Source organism: Myxine glutinosa, chromosome 6 (genome assembly GCF_964187855.1).
Source record: "Myxine glutinosa chromosome 6, kmMyxGlut1.1, whole genome shotgun sequence".
Lineage (NCBI taxonomy): Eukaryota > Metazoa > Chordata > Myxini > Myxiniformes > Myxinidae > Myxine > Myxine glutinosa.
In genome coordinates, this window is record NC_136266.1 from 23028263 (window position 1) to 23041988 (window position 13726).

The 13726-nt window shown below is 45.7% G+C and overlaps 1 protein-coding gene across 8 annotated transcripts in view; it reads left to right on the top strand.

Moving 5' to 3' along the window:
- LOC137429645 (arf-GAP with GTPase, ANK repeat and PH domain-containing protein 1) overlaps positions 1-13726 on the top strand; it is a 644187-nt gene that overhangs the window by 561980 nt on the left and 68481 nt on the right. For all 8 annotated transcript variants that reach the window (XM_078779671.1, XM_078779672.1, XM_078779673.1 and 5 more), the window contains one exon: positions 3337-3559. In XM_078779671.1, coding sequence (XP_078635797.1) covers positions 3337-3559 — 223 coding nt within the window. The remainder of the gene's footprint in view (positions 1-3336; positions 3560-13726) is intronic.

The window sequence follows — 13726 nt, forward strand, 5'->3', positions numbered from 1 at the left end:
CCGAGAGAGGAGGAGGGAAAGGGTGGTGGCGGAAGGCAGTGCTGGGAGAGGGAAAGGGTGGTGGGGGGAGGGAGTGCCAGGAGAGAAGGAGGGAGAGGGAAAGGGTGGTGGGGGAGGGAAAGGGTGGTGGGGGGTGAGGGAGTGCCGGGAGAGGGGGAGGGAAAGGGTGGTGGGGGGAGGCAGTGCTGGGAGAGGGAGATGGGGGAGGAAAAAGGTGGTGGGGGGAGGCAGTGCTGGGAGAGGAAGAGGGGGAGGGAAAGGGTGGTGGGGGGAGGCAGTGCTGGGAGAGGGGGGGAAGGGTGGTGGGGGAGGAAAAAGGTGGTGGGGGGAGGCAGTGCTGGGAGAGGAAGAGGGGGAGGGAAAGGGTGGTGGGGGGAGGCAGTGCTGGGAGAGGGGGGGGAAGGGTGGTGGGGGAGGAAGTGCTGGGAGAGGAGGAGGGAAAGGGTGGTGGGGGGAGCCAGTGCTGGGAGAGGGGGAGGGAAAGGGTGGTGGGGGGAGGGAGTGCCGGGAGAGGAGGAGGGAAAGGGTGATGGGGGGAGGCAGTGCTGGGAGAGGGGGAGGGAAAGGGTGGTGGTGGTGGGGGGGGAGTGCTGGGAGAGGGGGAGGGAAAGGGTGGTGGTGGTGGGGGGGGAGTGCTGGGGGAGGGAAAGGGTGGTGGGGGGAAGGAGTGCTGGGAGAGGGGGAGGGAGTGCCAGGAGAGGAGGAGGGAAAGGGTGGTGGGGGGAGGGAGTGCTGGGAGGGGGAGTGAAAGGGTGGTGGGGGAGGGGAGAGGATGGTGGGGAGAGGGAGTGCTGGGAAAGGGTGGTGGGGGGAGGCAGTGCTGGGTGAGGGGGAGGGAAAGGGTGGTGGGGGGAGGGAGTGCTGGGAGAGGGAGTTGGGGAGGGAGAGCATGGTGGGGAGAGGGAGTGCTGGGAGAGGGGGAGGGAGAGGAAGTGCCGGGAGAGGGGGAGGGGAGAGCAAGTGCTGAGAGAGAGGGAGGGAGAGGATGGTGGGGAGGGGGAGTGCTGAGAGAGGGAGAGGGGGAGGGGAGAGGAAGTGCTTGGAAGAGAGAGTGCTATGGATAGGGAGAGGGGAGGGAAAGGGTGGTGGGGAGAGGGAGTGCTGGGAGAGGGGGAGGGAAAGGGTGGTGGGGGGAGGGAGTGCTGGGAGAGGGGGAGGGAAAGGGTGGTGGGGAGAGGGAATGCTGGGAGAGAGGGAATGCTGGGAGAGGAAGTGCTGGGTAGAGAGGAGAGGGTGAGGGTGGTGGGGAGAGGGAGTTATGGTGAGAGAGAAATAGGGGTGAAAAAGGAGAGATGGAGAGAGAGGTGGGACAAGGGGAGAGTGGTGGGAAGAGAGAGAAGAGAGTGAGGTGGACAGGGGGAGAGAGATGGATGAAAGAGTGTGAGAGAGAGAACATGGGGGGTGGAGAGAGACGAGGTGGTGAGCAAGAGTGTGGTGGGGAGTAAGTGGTGGGGTGCAAGAGAGTGGTGGGGAGAGATACGAGGTGGAGAGAGAGAATGTGGGGATGGAGTGGAGAGGGAGGTGGGACAGGGGGAGAGAGATGGAGGAGAAAGGGGAGGGAGGTGGGACTGGGGGTGTGTGAGGTTGGGTGATGGAGGAGAGAGAGTGGTGGTGGTGTGTGGGGGAGGGGGTGGGACGGGGGATGAGTAATGGAGGAGAGAAAATGTGGGGGTGGAGTGGGGAGAGAAGTGGGACAGGGGAGAGAGATGGAGGAAATAGGGGAGGGAGATGGGACAGGGGAGAGAGATGGAGGAAATAGGGGAGGGAGATGGGACAGGGGAGAGAGATGGAGGAAATAGGGGAGGGAGATGGGACAGGGGAGAGAGATGGAGGAAATAGGGGAGGGAGGTGGGACAGGGGGGGTGAGAGATGAGATCGGGGATGGAGGTGGGGCAGGGGGTGATAGATGAGGAGATAGGGGAGGGAGGTGGGACACGGGGTGAGAGATGAGGGGATAGGGGAGGGAGGTGGGACAGGGGTGAGTGATGGAGGAGATAGGGCAGGGAGGTGGGACATGGGGTGAGATATGAGGAGATAGGGGAGGGAGGTGGGACAGGGGGTGAGAGATGAGGAGATAGGGGAGGGAGGTGGGACAGGGGGTGAGATATGAGGAGATAGGGGATGGAGGTGGGACAAGGGGGGTGAGAGATGAGGAGATAGGGGATGGAGGTGGGACAAGGGGGGTGAGTGATGGAGGAGATAGGGGAGGAAGGTGGGACAGGGGGTGAGAGATGAGGAGATAGGGGATGGAGGTGGGACAAGGGGGGTGAGTGATGGAGGAGATAGGGGAGGAAGGTGGGACAGGGGGTGAGAGATGAGGAGATAGGGGATGGAGGTGGGACAAGGGGGGTGAGTGATGGAGGAGATAGGGGAGGGAGGTGGGACACGGGGTGAGAGATGAGGAGATAGGGGATGGAGGTGGGACAGGAGGTGAGAGATGAGGAGAGAACACGTGGGGATGGAGTGTGGAGGATTGAGGTGGGAGAAAGAGAAGGGAAATAAGAACAATTTCTCTATTAACTTGATTACAATTGGATAAGAGCGTTTTGTTTGTGCAGATCGCCATTCAACTCTTAAAACCGGAAAATAATTGTAATACTGTATTAAATGTTATGGAACAGTTGTTTTCGTGACCATTTAATTCCTGTGTAAATGTTCATGTATTCTGAACATTGTTAATGTAACACACACGTGGTTCACATCTCTTTCATGTATAATTATGAAACTAATATTGACGTTGCTTTAACTTGGGTAAACAAGTAACGGTCTCTTTGGATCCGAGATTCACACTCACAACCTTTTCTGTGCGTCATTAGAAAAAGAAGAGGATCCTTTTTTGCATATCGAGTTTATTTTGCATGTTTTTGATATTTTTGTGATCCGTCTGCTTCGTATCGCAACACATCGTTTCACTTACAAATGTACATTCTCCAAAATCATTTAACTGTAATGTCCTAGTGGCATAAAATACATCAGGATTGGTCTATTAACCAGGTTGGTGTGTGTGTGTGTGTGTGTGTGTGTGTGTGTGTGTGTGTGTGTGTGTGTGTGTGTGTGTGTGTGTAGGTGTGTGTGTAGGTGTGTGTGTGTGTGTGTGTGTGTGTGTGTGTGTGTGTGCAGGTGTGTGTGTGTAGGTGTGTGTGTGTATGTGTATGTGTGTGTGTGTGTGTGTGTGTGTGTGTGTGTGTGTGTGTGTGTGTGTGTGTGTGTGTGTGTGTGTGTGTGTGTGTGTGTGTGTGTGTGTGTGTGTGTGTGTGTGTGCGCGTGTGTGTGTGTGTGTGTATGTTTCATGTTTGGAACTGAGGCCTCTACTGTGTGTGCTCATGTGTATGCTAGACCCAGACTGGGCAAGCCTTAACCTGGGTGCTCTCATCTGTATCGAGTGCTCTGGAATACATCGCAACCTGGGCTCGCACGTATCACGTGTACGCTCGCTTGACCTCGATGACTGGCCCTCAGAGCTTGTGGCCGTCATGCTGGCCATGGGGAACACACTTTCTCGGGCTGTATGGGAGGCTGAGACTCAAGGCTGGACCCGTCCAAGTCCTGACTCTACCAGGTATGACTAAGCTGCAGAAGCCTCCTTACCTGGCCACTCGCATGTTCATCCTGCATGTCCACAAACCAACTGATAGTTTACACATTGACCTTCTCATTCACTTTTCAAAAAGCATTGTCTATGTACTGTACATACGTCTGTATACTGGACCCAGACCGCATATTGTGGAGCCCAATGTAAATAAAAAAGACCGAAAGTCTAACAGCGGCGTAGCCGGGCTTGTTTGATGCTTTAGGTGAAGAGGGTAGTATGACCTGGGTGGAGATACCAATTAGCAAATAATGTAAGTATTAAAATTTTTTGAAGTACTCTAGGTCTCCAAGCTGCTGTCACCATGGAAGTGAAGAGATTGCATTGAGACATTGGTTTATTCTATATGTTGGTGAGTTAGTCAACACTATCAAAGTGACCTCAGCACCATCCCGACACAAACAACTGTGCGTTACGGAATGAGGTGTTTTACGGCAGCCGGAGTTCAAATCCTGCCACCAACCTCCATGAGAGAGGACCCAGTGAGTTGGTGCTCATTTTGCCAAAGGATGTCAAGCTGAGTCAACCCCACCTGGTGTTAATTCAACAGCTGACCGAGATTCAAACTCAGGACCCTATGATCCCAAGCCCTTCACCCTAACCATTAAGCAAACACCAGGCTTAGTGTGGTTGGATGCAGTCATAAGAAATGCTTAAAGAGCCCTTAATCAAAGGTTTAATTATATATGATATGGGGGGGAATGCACCCCACCCCCGTCCCCACTCGCCCCACGACATATATCATCAACCTGTTGTCATAATTTCAGTTCCCCCCAATCATCAAGTGAGATAATTTTCCCCAACCAGGTACATGACGTAATATATGAACGTTCCCTAAAGGGTGTTGAAAGAAACATAACTGGCAAAGACAAATGGCGTTATATTCTACCTTTCAGGAGCGTAATTGTCGGCTATAAAACTCACCCAATATGTCGGATAAATATGTGAGGGACATACATACATACATACATACATACATACATACATACATACATACATAGACATACATACATACATACATACATACATACATGCATACATGCATACATACATACATACATACAGACATACATACATACATACATACATACATGCATACATGCATACATACATACATACATAGATGCATACAGACATACATACATACATACATGCAGACATACATACATACATACATACATACATACATACATACATACATACATACATACATACATACAGACATACATACATACATACATACATGCACACATACATACACACACATACATACGGAAAGACAAAATGCTGCAAACACAGGAACCAAACATCTACGCCATAAAAAATCGTTTGTTTAATCACGAGTTTCCCAGTTCTAAAAACCTCTTTGCGAGTTTGAAGAAGAGGAAGAAGCGCTAATGTATGGTTTATTCACACAGCAGTCTTTTGAAGGGAAACATTTATTATTCTACGACAGTAAAAACCCTTTAGAATGACACAGAACGAGCATATAAAATTATATATATATATATATATATATATAGGAGTGATATTTTACGAAGCAATTTGAGAAATATATAAAACTACACAGAAGGAGGCCACAAACAACAACAACCACAACCACAATAGCAATCGAGTGTTCTAAAAGATCCTTATTTTCAGGTATTTTACTTCATGTGTTTCACGTGATTGTTTGTGTTTCACACTGAATGAAAAACGTGAAGGTAGAGCATGGCGATTGTGATACATGACAGGTTCAACGATATGTCCGGCCTGAATGGCATAGGAATCAAAATGGCGGTGTGTCAGTCATAACCAAAAAAAAAATCAAACTTTGTTTTACTTTTCTACCAAACCACAATTGCTCCATATAAAAATCAGCGTTGACATAAAAATGACAAATTAAGTGAACAACTAGGGAGTTCATAGAACACCTTACCCCGCACGGTCTTGAGAAACAAGAAAATGGGCGGGCTCTACGATCGGAAGAATTTGATTGGTCAAGATGATGTGAAATGCTGCAATGTTTGGTCCAAGTTCTGCTAAACTAAATGTTTTTTTGAAATTGCTAAACAGGTGATTTGTGTCATGTGTTCAAGTGCATACTTCAAATGACAAAATGTTGATGCGGCGTCTTTTACACCACCTTATCTGACACGTTACGTTATTTCTTCGTGCCTGTTTGTGTCCTTTATGGTGTCCTTAAAGTTGTAAGTTTCCTGTTTGGAATGATTTTCAATTTAGTTTAACTGTCAGACAAACAGACAGACTAAAAAAAAATGATCTCACTCCTCTCTGTGCGTGTGTGATCTGGACGGATTCAGAGACAAAATTATTGATAAACTACACATTTGTTTTCTGATTCCTGTACCGATTCGTGCTCAAATATAACATTCAATTTAAACTGGGTTTTTTTTTTTTGTTTTTTTTTGTTTTAAGTTGTTCCTCGATCATAAACTGATGTTTGTGGACAGAGGGACGGACAGACAGAGACAGACGAAGTGAAGCAATTGCTTAAGGGTGTAGTACTGGTGAACAGGTGATTTTTTTTATTTTTTTTTAGCTGAACAGTTTCCTTATAGTCTTATAAACAAGAATCATGCTATTAGAGGTCATAGAAGTACCCCTAATTATTGAAAAATTCAAATTTTCTAACATCATACATGCCCCTCAATAACCGGAAGTAGAATTATTTGTTATAACTTTAATTTGCATCATTCTTTTGGGCTGAAATTTGGACAGGATATTCAGAATATCACTTCCTTTAAAATGATGAAGGCTTTTGTTTATAGGAGTAGCCATTGTGGATTTATTGAAGGACAACCAAGTTTTATCTGGTAATTGGCATAATTACCTAATTAGTGAACATTTGACATAATTTCACAAAATCCTCTCATCAGGTAGTAGAGTAACACATGTATAATACATGTACCAAGTTTTGTGTGAAAAGAACGATAGGTGACATAGAAGATAGAAGTAGAAATGTGTTCTTTGTTTTTCCTTGTTTTTTATTGACGGTCTAATTTATGCAAATTATATGCATGTAATATGACAAAGAAGCGTTGAAACTGGTCTGAGTTAAAGCCAAGATTATATCTTTCAAGAAAAACTGAAAATTAAATATTAACTTGACTTTGTTTTTGTGTAAAGGCCTCTCAAAGGTACCTATGTAGTTTTCTCAATTTTTCACCTGTACTACACCCTTAACCATGCTCTTCGCTTCACATGCGCGGGATAAATATCATGCAAGATGTCGAAGAATATATTTCACATCACATCTTCACATATCATCCAGGTGTTTGTTCCCATTTGCTAATTACCTCCGCCACCAAAGGTGGATGGAAGTTATGTTTTCACCCCTGTCTGTGTCTGTCCGTTTGTGAACAAAATATCTCAAAAAGTTGTGGACGGATTCGGACGGATTTGGCAGAGATGTAGCGTATGAGACATGGACGAAATGATTAGATTTTGGTGAAGATACGGATTCGGATCCGGCTACTAAAAATTTTTAAGTGATTCTTCACCATTGGGAAGTCGAGCCAAAAACGATACATAGCAGGATATCTCAAAAAGTTATGGATGGATGATTTTGATTAAATGTGATTCTGTATTGTGATTTTATGGTCTACTCTGGGATAAAAAAACGCAAACTGTTCACCTGGCAGAGGTATGCTCTCTACTGAGTGCTGTTCTAGTTGCAAAAGTTTCTCTGAATAAGGGGTTATTTTATGTCCTTTGCTCAAATGAAGGTGGTTTGGGGAGGAAGAATATGCAGGAGATTATGTGGACATCCTAAGAGGCCATCTTCATATTACCCTGAGCTCGCAAAGCGAAAATCAGGGTTCGGCAATTGGTTGCATACCTGTGGCGTACGTGTCTGCATTTTTAAAATTTATTTTCTTGGCAACTGTTGATCGGACACGAAATTTTACCATAGGAGCGCCTCCGCTTGTATAATTATTTTATTAATAATTATGACATCATAGGTCACGTGGTACAGGCGCCATCTTGGAAAAACTTCGCACCTCTATATCTCTGAAACCGCCTGTTGAAAAAAATTGAAACATGGCTCATTGTCAAGTACTCCCCATGTGGAATAAGATATGTTAATTATGATGTCATAAGTGCCTTCATTATGACGTCATAATTCGACAAGTATAACGCTTCATCCGATCAGTATGAATTTGTTTTCTCTGCAACAGTTGGTCTGATGGACACGAAACTTTCACCATCGTAGCCCCTCCCCCTGTAGAATATTTTAATGATAATTATGCCATAGGTCACGTGTTACAGACGCCATCTTGGAAAAACCGAAAAATGTTGCACCCCAATATCTCCGAAAGCGCTGCATCAAAAAAATTGAGACATGTCTCATTGTAAGAACTCCGCATGGGAAATAAGTATTGTTAACGATGACATCATCGGTGCCTTAATTATGACGTCATAATTTTATCGGGAGAACACTTAGTCTGGTCAGTTTGAAATTTATTGAGCATGACCTACGGAACAATTATATTAGAGAATGTAAGTATATGATGTAATTGCTCACGTGATCTGGCAGCCATATTGGATCAAAGAAAAAAAAAACCTTTAAAAACAGAAGAGTTGGCTCGCACTAAGTTGGCTGCACAGTGTAGGTGTCTATGAATACCATCTAGTTGTGTATGCAAATCTAGCATCGTCTTGTACCCGACCACACGTTCCGCCTTCTGTCCATACCAGGTATTACCAGTGCAATTCCTTCTTCCCACACACATACGATGCTTAGACAATAAATCAAAACCTCCTACTTAGATCTTTTGAAATAACCGTTGGCACAAAAGATGCTTTGTTGTACTTTATAAGCTCTAGGGTTTGCTTCTACCAGTCAAATCACTGAACTCCAGGCTGTGTAATGGTATCCAGCTCACAAGTGGACCACGAGAGTCATACAGCTAGCCAGTTGTGGCCACTTTACAAAACAGTCTCCCGGCCACAGGTGCTTTGGGAAAAATGTTCTCGGAACTCTGCTTCAAAGCTTCGTATTCTGGATGCCTTGTGCCGGGTGGCTTTTGAAGTTCATGCCTGTTTATTTAATGTCTTTCCGCGCAACGACGAATCAATGTCAACTGTTCTTATTTTGAGGAAAGGAGGGGAGAAGAGGTTTGAAATGTTACAAACAACATCCTGAGTGCTATAAATATCATTATTTTGGCTTGCTTTTTCCAATTTGGATGTGAAGTGATTTAGAGAAAAAATAACTGACCCTTGAGTTTTGAGAGGGTCGCAAGCTGAAATATGGTGATTGCTGAACAGAAGGCATTCTTGGCATTTTATTCGGTGCAGTAGGTCATGGTGCCGTATTAATTACTGACATACACAAACATCAGATTGAAGCACATTCCAATGTGAACCAGCCACATGGTGAAGTACAGGCCACAAAAAGCATGTTTTTCGACTACAGATGCAACGCTCCATCGAGAGCATAGAAGAAGAAAAGAACCACCTTTGGAGGCCATTTTTCCCCGCAGAGCAGGGGTTTGCCTTTTTCTGGCACCATGGTCTCTTTTTGAAGCAATGGTTTACGGCCGGATGCCCTTCCTGCCACCAACCCTGTTAGTCGCCTCTTGCGACACACAGGGAATTACCAGTGAACTGGTACTCAATTTGCCGACCTCGGAAGGATGACAGGCTGAGTCATGCCCCCTGGCCTTAATTCAGCGATCGAGCGGGATTCGAACCCAGGATCCTAGGATCCCAAGCCAGCACCCTAACCGCTAAGCCAACACCAGGATATGCTCCATCGAGAGTATGGTAAATCAAAATCAAAATATAAAAGTTTGAACAGCAAAAGGAAGAGCAACACGTTTCACTTCGAAACAGGGTGTGTCATTATTGAGTAATCATCAGCAATGTTCCTTCGTCTTAACAGAGCGTTGGTGCTGCCGAGGCAGTTTCTTGGCGAGGGTTATACTGGGTGGTTTGCCGTTGCCCTCCCAGCAGTCATTCCTTGGAAAACAACATCCACAAACAACCAGCGCTGGTAGTCTGGTCTTCCAGCCGAACATCCTTCCGATGGACGGCACATACATTGAGGCCTCGCCTTGGATGTGAAACACCAGGATGACGGTTTATCGTTGTGTTGAGATTGGAACCCAGGGTAGACAACTCTGAAGGGAGTATACATGTTTGTAAGCTTCCCCGCCAGCTTACCCATGGTGTAGAAATTGATTCATGTGCATTAGATGTAGAGATTGGTTTTTATAAGAAGGTTGTTTGTGGATGGTTCGATAAGAGTGATTGTGAATGGGTTGAATTACAACCATTTCTGGACATACTGGGTCCAGCCTCATCTTGCCTGGGTCCAGCCTGATCTTTCCTGGGTCCAGCCTGATCTTTCCTGGGTCCAGCCTGATCTTTCCTGGGTCCAGCCTGATCTTGCCTGGGTCCAGCCTGATCTTGCCTGGGTCCAGCCTGACCTTTCCTGGGTCCAGCTTGATCTTGCCTGGGTCCAGACGGATCTTGCCTGGGTCCAGCCTGATCTTGCCTTGCTCCAGCCTGATCTTGCCTGGGTGCAGCCTGATCTTGCCTGGGTCTAAGCAGTCTCCTGACCCAGCTGTAAACTAGCAACATTGTATTTCACTGGCATGACCATTCATCAATGTTTGTGCCACCCCTCGGATGGATGTCAAACCAGGCTTCCTGTCTGCTGACATTAGTTGGTGGACGTTAAAGATCCTCATGGTGTCCTTTGCGAAGAGTATGCAAGCCATTGCCCTATCTGCCCTATCTGCTGGGCGGAAGGCAAAGGCAAACCACCCAGCATAATCCTTGCCAAGAAACTGCATCTGCAGCATCAGTGCTCTGTAAAGAGGATTGTGCATCAAATCAAATATATACACCAGCGAGGTACCCATGCTATGCACGGGTAGGAAGCCAAAAGCAAACAACCAATGTGGAAACGGTAAATGCTAAACCATGAAACTAATAAATTCCACATTCCTGCGCCACCTTCAGTCGAACGTCAGACATGTACAGCCGGGTCGTGAATGACTTGGGCAAAAAACGGTGAATGGGAAACGATGAACCAATAAATTCCACATTCCTGTGCCACCTTTAGTCGACTATCAGGCATTGACAGCAGGTTCGTGAAGGACTTGGGCAAAAAATTTCCCCTGTCTGAAAGGTTCTATATGGCGAATCCGCGAATGTCACTGTTAGAAGATAGAAACCCTCACGTCATGCATCAGAAGGTAGAAACCCTCATTTCCTCATTCATATTTAAACTCAATATCTCTATTTTCATTCCAATTCCAATCATACATTAATACTATAACAAAATACTGTGTTAAATCACGATTGTATTGAGATATCTGGAGGGGGTCCGTATCGAGTCAATTTCATAAATCATAATTTTATTGAGGAATTTATGAAATCTTCTACCCACCTTGCAACATCTGCTGGGACTCAAAAACGTTCCACAGAAGGTTTGGCTGGGCTAGCCCCAAAACTGAGGGAGTAGTTTTGGGACGGACAGACAGACATTCCAAACGGAAAGACACTCCTGAGTTTGAGCCCCTGTAATGCCGTTTAATTAACACTAGGTGGTTGACTCAGTCTGTCATCCTTCCGAGGTCGGCAAAATGAGTACCAGCTTACTGGGATGAATGAGCCATTTGAGTATCTTGCGTCACAGTGACGCCCTGACCAGGATTGTGCAGAATAGACATGAAACTGCTTCTGCAGGGCTATGCATCTGAAAGTGCAAAAATGAGTGGTCATCAATATTCTATTCAACTTTTCTCCAGACAAACCCTTACCTACCTCTGCCAATATTTGTCATTGTCCATTCCCGAAGCGACAGGAGAGGTTAGTTTCACAAGCCTCTATCTCACTGAGTGTGTGAGTCTGCACAAACATCTACTTTAACATGTGTCGTTCTTTTTCATATCAACTGTAATCTACATATCCCAGCAAGTCTGTGCATTTGTTGTACACCGCTCCTTTCCTATGCCATCTCCAGGTGCTGCATGACGTCATTGCCGGGCACCGAAGGGGGCTCGGCAATGACGCACGCTGAAAGGGAGCACTCAGTTTTCACTCCTGTTTCTTGTTGCACACCGCTCCTTTCCTATGCCATCTCCAGGCACTGCATGACGTCATTGCCGGGCACTGAAGGGGGCCCGGAAATGACGCATGCCGAAAGGGAGTACTCAGTTTTCACTCCAGTTTCTTGTTGTACACCGCTCCTTTCCTACGCCATCTCCAGGCACTGCATGACGTCATTGCCGGGCACTGAAGGGGGCCTGGCAATGATGCACGCTGAAAGGGAGCACTCAGTTTTCACTCCTGTTTCTTGTTGCACACCGCTCCTTTCCTATGCCATCTCCAGGTGCTGCATGACGTCATTGCCGGGCACCGAAGGGGGCTCGGCAATGATGCACGCCGAAAGGGAGCACTCAGTTTTCACTCCTGTTTCTTGTTGCACACCGCTCCTTTCCTATGCCATCTCCAGGTGCTGCATGACGTCATTGCCGGGCACCGAAGGGGGCCTGGAAATGACGCATGCCGAAAGGGAGCACTCAGTTTTCACTCCAGTTTCTTGTTGCACACCACTCCTTTCCTATTCCCTCTCCAGGCACTGCATGACGTCATTGCCGGGCACCGAAGGGGGCTCGGCAATGACGCACGCTGAAAGGGGGCACTCAGTTTTCACTCCTGTTTCTTGTTGCACACCGCTCCTTTCCTATGCCATCTCCAGGCACTGCATGACGTCATTTCCGGGGACCGAAGGGGGCCCGGAAATGACGCATGCCGAAAGGGAGTACTCAGTTTTCACTCCAGTTTCTTGTTGCACACCACTCCTTTCCTATTCCCTTTCCAGGCACTGCATGACGTCATTGCCGGGCACTGAAGGGGGCCTGGCAATGATGCACGCTGAAAGGGAGAACTCAGTTTTCACTCTTGTTTCTTTCTTTCTTGTTTGTTTGTTTGTTTGTTTGAACGGGCGATACCCCAGCCATCCTTTGAACTAGGAAGCTGAAATTTCGGCACAATAGTGAGTAAGTGCTTTGTCAAAAACGTAATTTTTTTGTTTTTTTATTTGTCAATTAATTGATTAGTTGCTTAATTATTATCGATTAATTAAGTACTTATTTATTTCCTTTCCCATCTGGGCAATATCTCAGGCACCTTTTGAGCTAGGAAGCTGATATTTGGACATGACAATGACCAAGTGATGTGGCTATAAAGGATATTTTTGATTTATTGATTAATCAATTAATCACTAAATTATTTATGAATTAATCAATTAATTATTTTTTTTCGATTATTGTCTTCTTTAATTAATTTGCAAAAAGCTACAGATTCGAATGAAGCACCAGTGGTTTCGGTATGCTATTAGTCAATTGTTTAAGAAAATATTTTATGATCACTATTTTTTGATTTTAATTATGCATTAATCAATTATTGTACACGTCTTCCTCCCAATACAGTCTCTATGAGCTGCACGGCGGTATTTCCGCAACCCAGCAATGTTGCGCTGGAGGATGTTAGTTATTTATTTGGCAAGGGGGCGTTGTACTTTGAACGTATCTGTACTTGTTAAATGTTTCGTTTTGTTTGTGCTCTGTTATTGGAGTTCTATTTATTTATTTATTTTTTGCTTGGCCATTTCAATGACGTTTTGGATGTGAATCATTGGAAAAGATTCATGTTTTTGCTCAAATTCAGAAAACACTGATATTGTTCTGATAAAAGGGCAACGCATCAAAATATAAAGAGGATATGTGGATGACTACGTGTACATTCGACTTAGCAATCTTGTGAAAGTACGCGTTTATGTTTTAATGTCTCATGATATAATGTTTTAAATATATTTTGGAACACACTCACATTACAACAATAATTCGATGTTATTCCTGTAGAAACAGCTGTGTTGTTAGCCCATCTTCTTTGTTTAGACTTTTCCTATTGAGCACCAGCTGTGCTTGTGTCTTCTTCGAAATCCTGCATTTGATTGACACCCTGCTTGTACATCTGATTTCCGAGTCCACCTTTAATAAGCAAATTACGTAGACTGAACACCAACACTGATGAATATCACATTTACCACCGAGTTCATTGTCATTTTTCGTAAAAGGGTTCGTTTTGAACGAATGCGCATCACGCACCATGGTG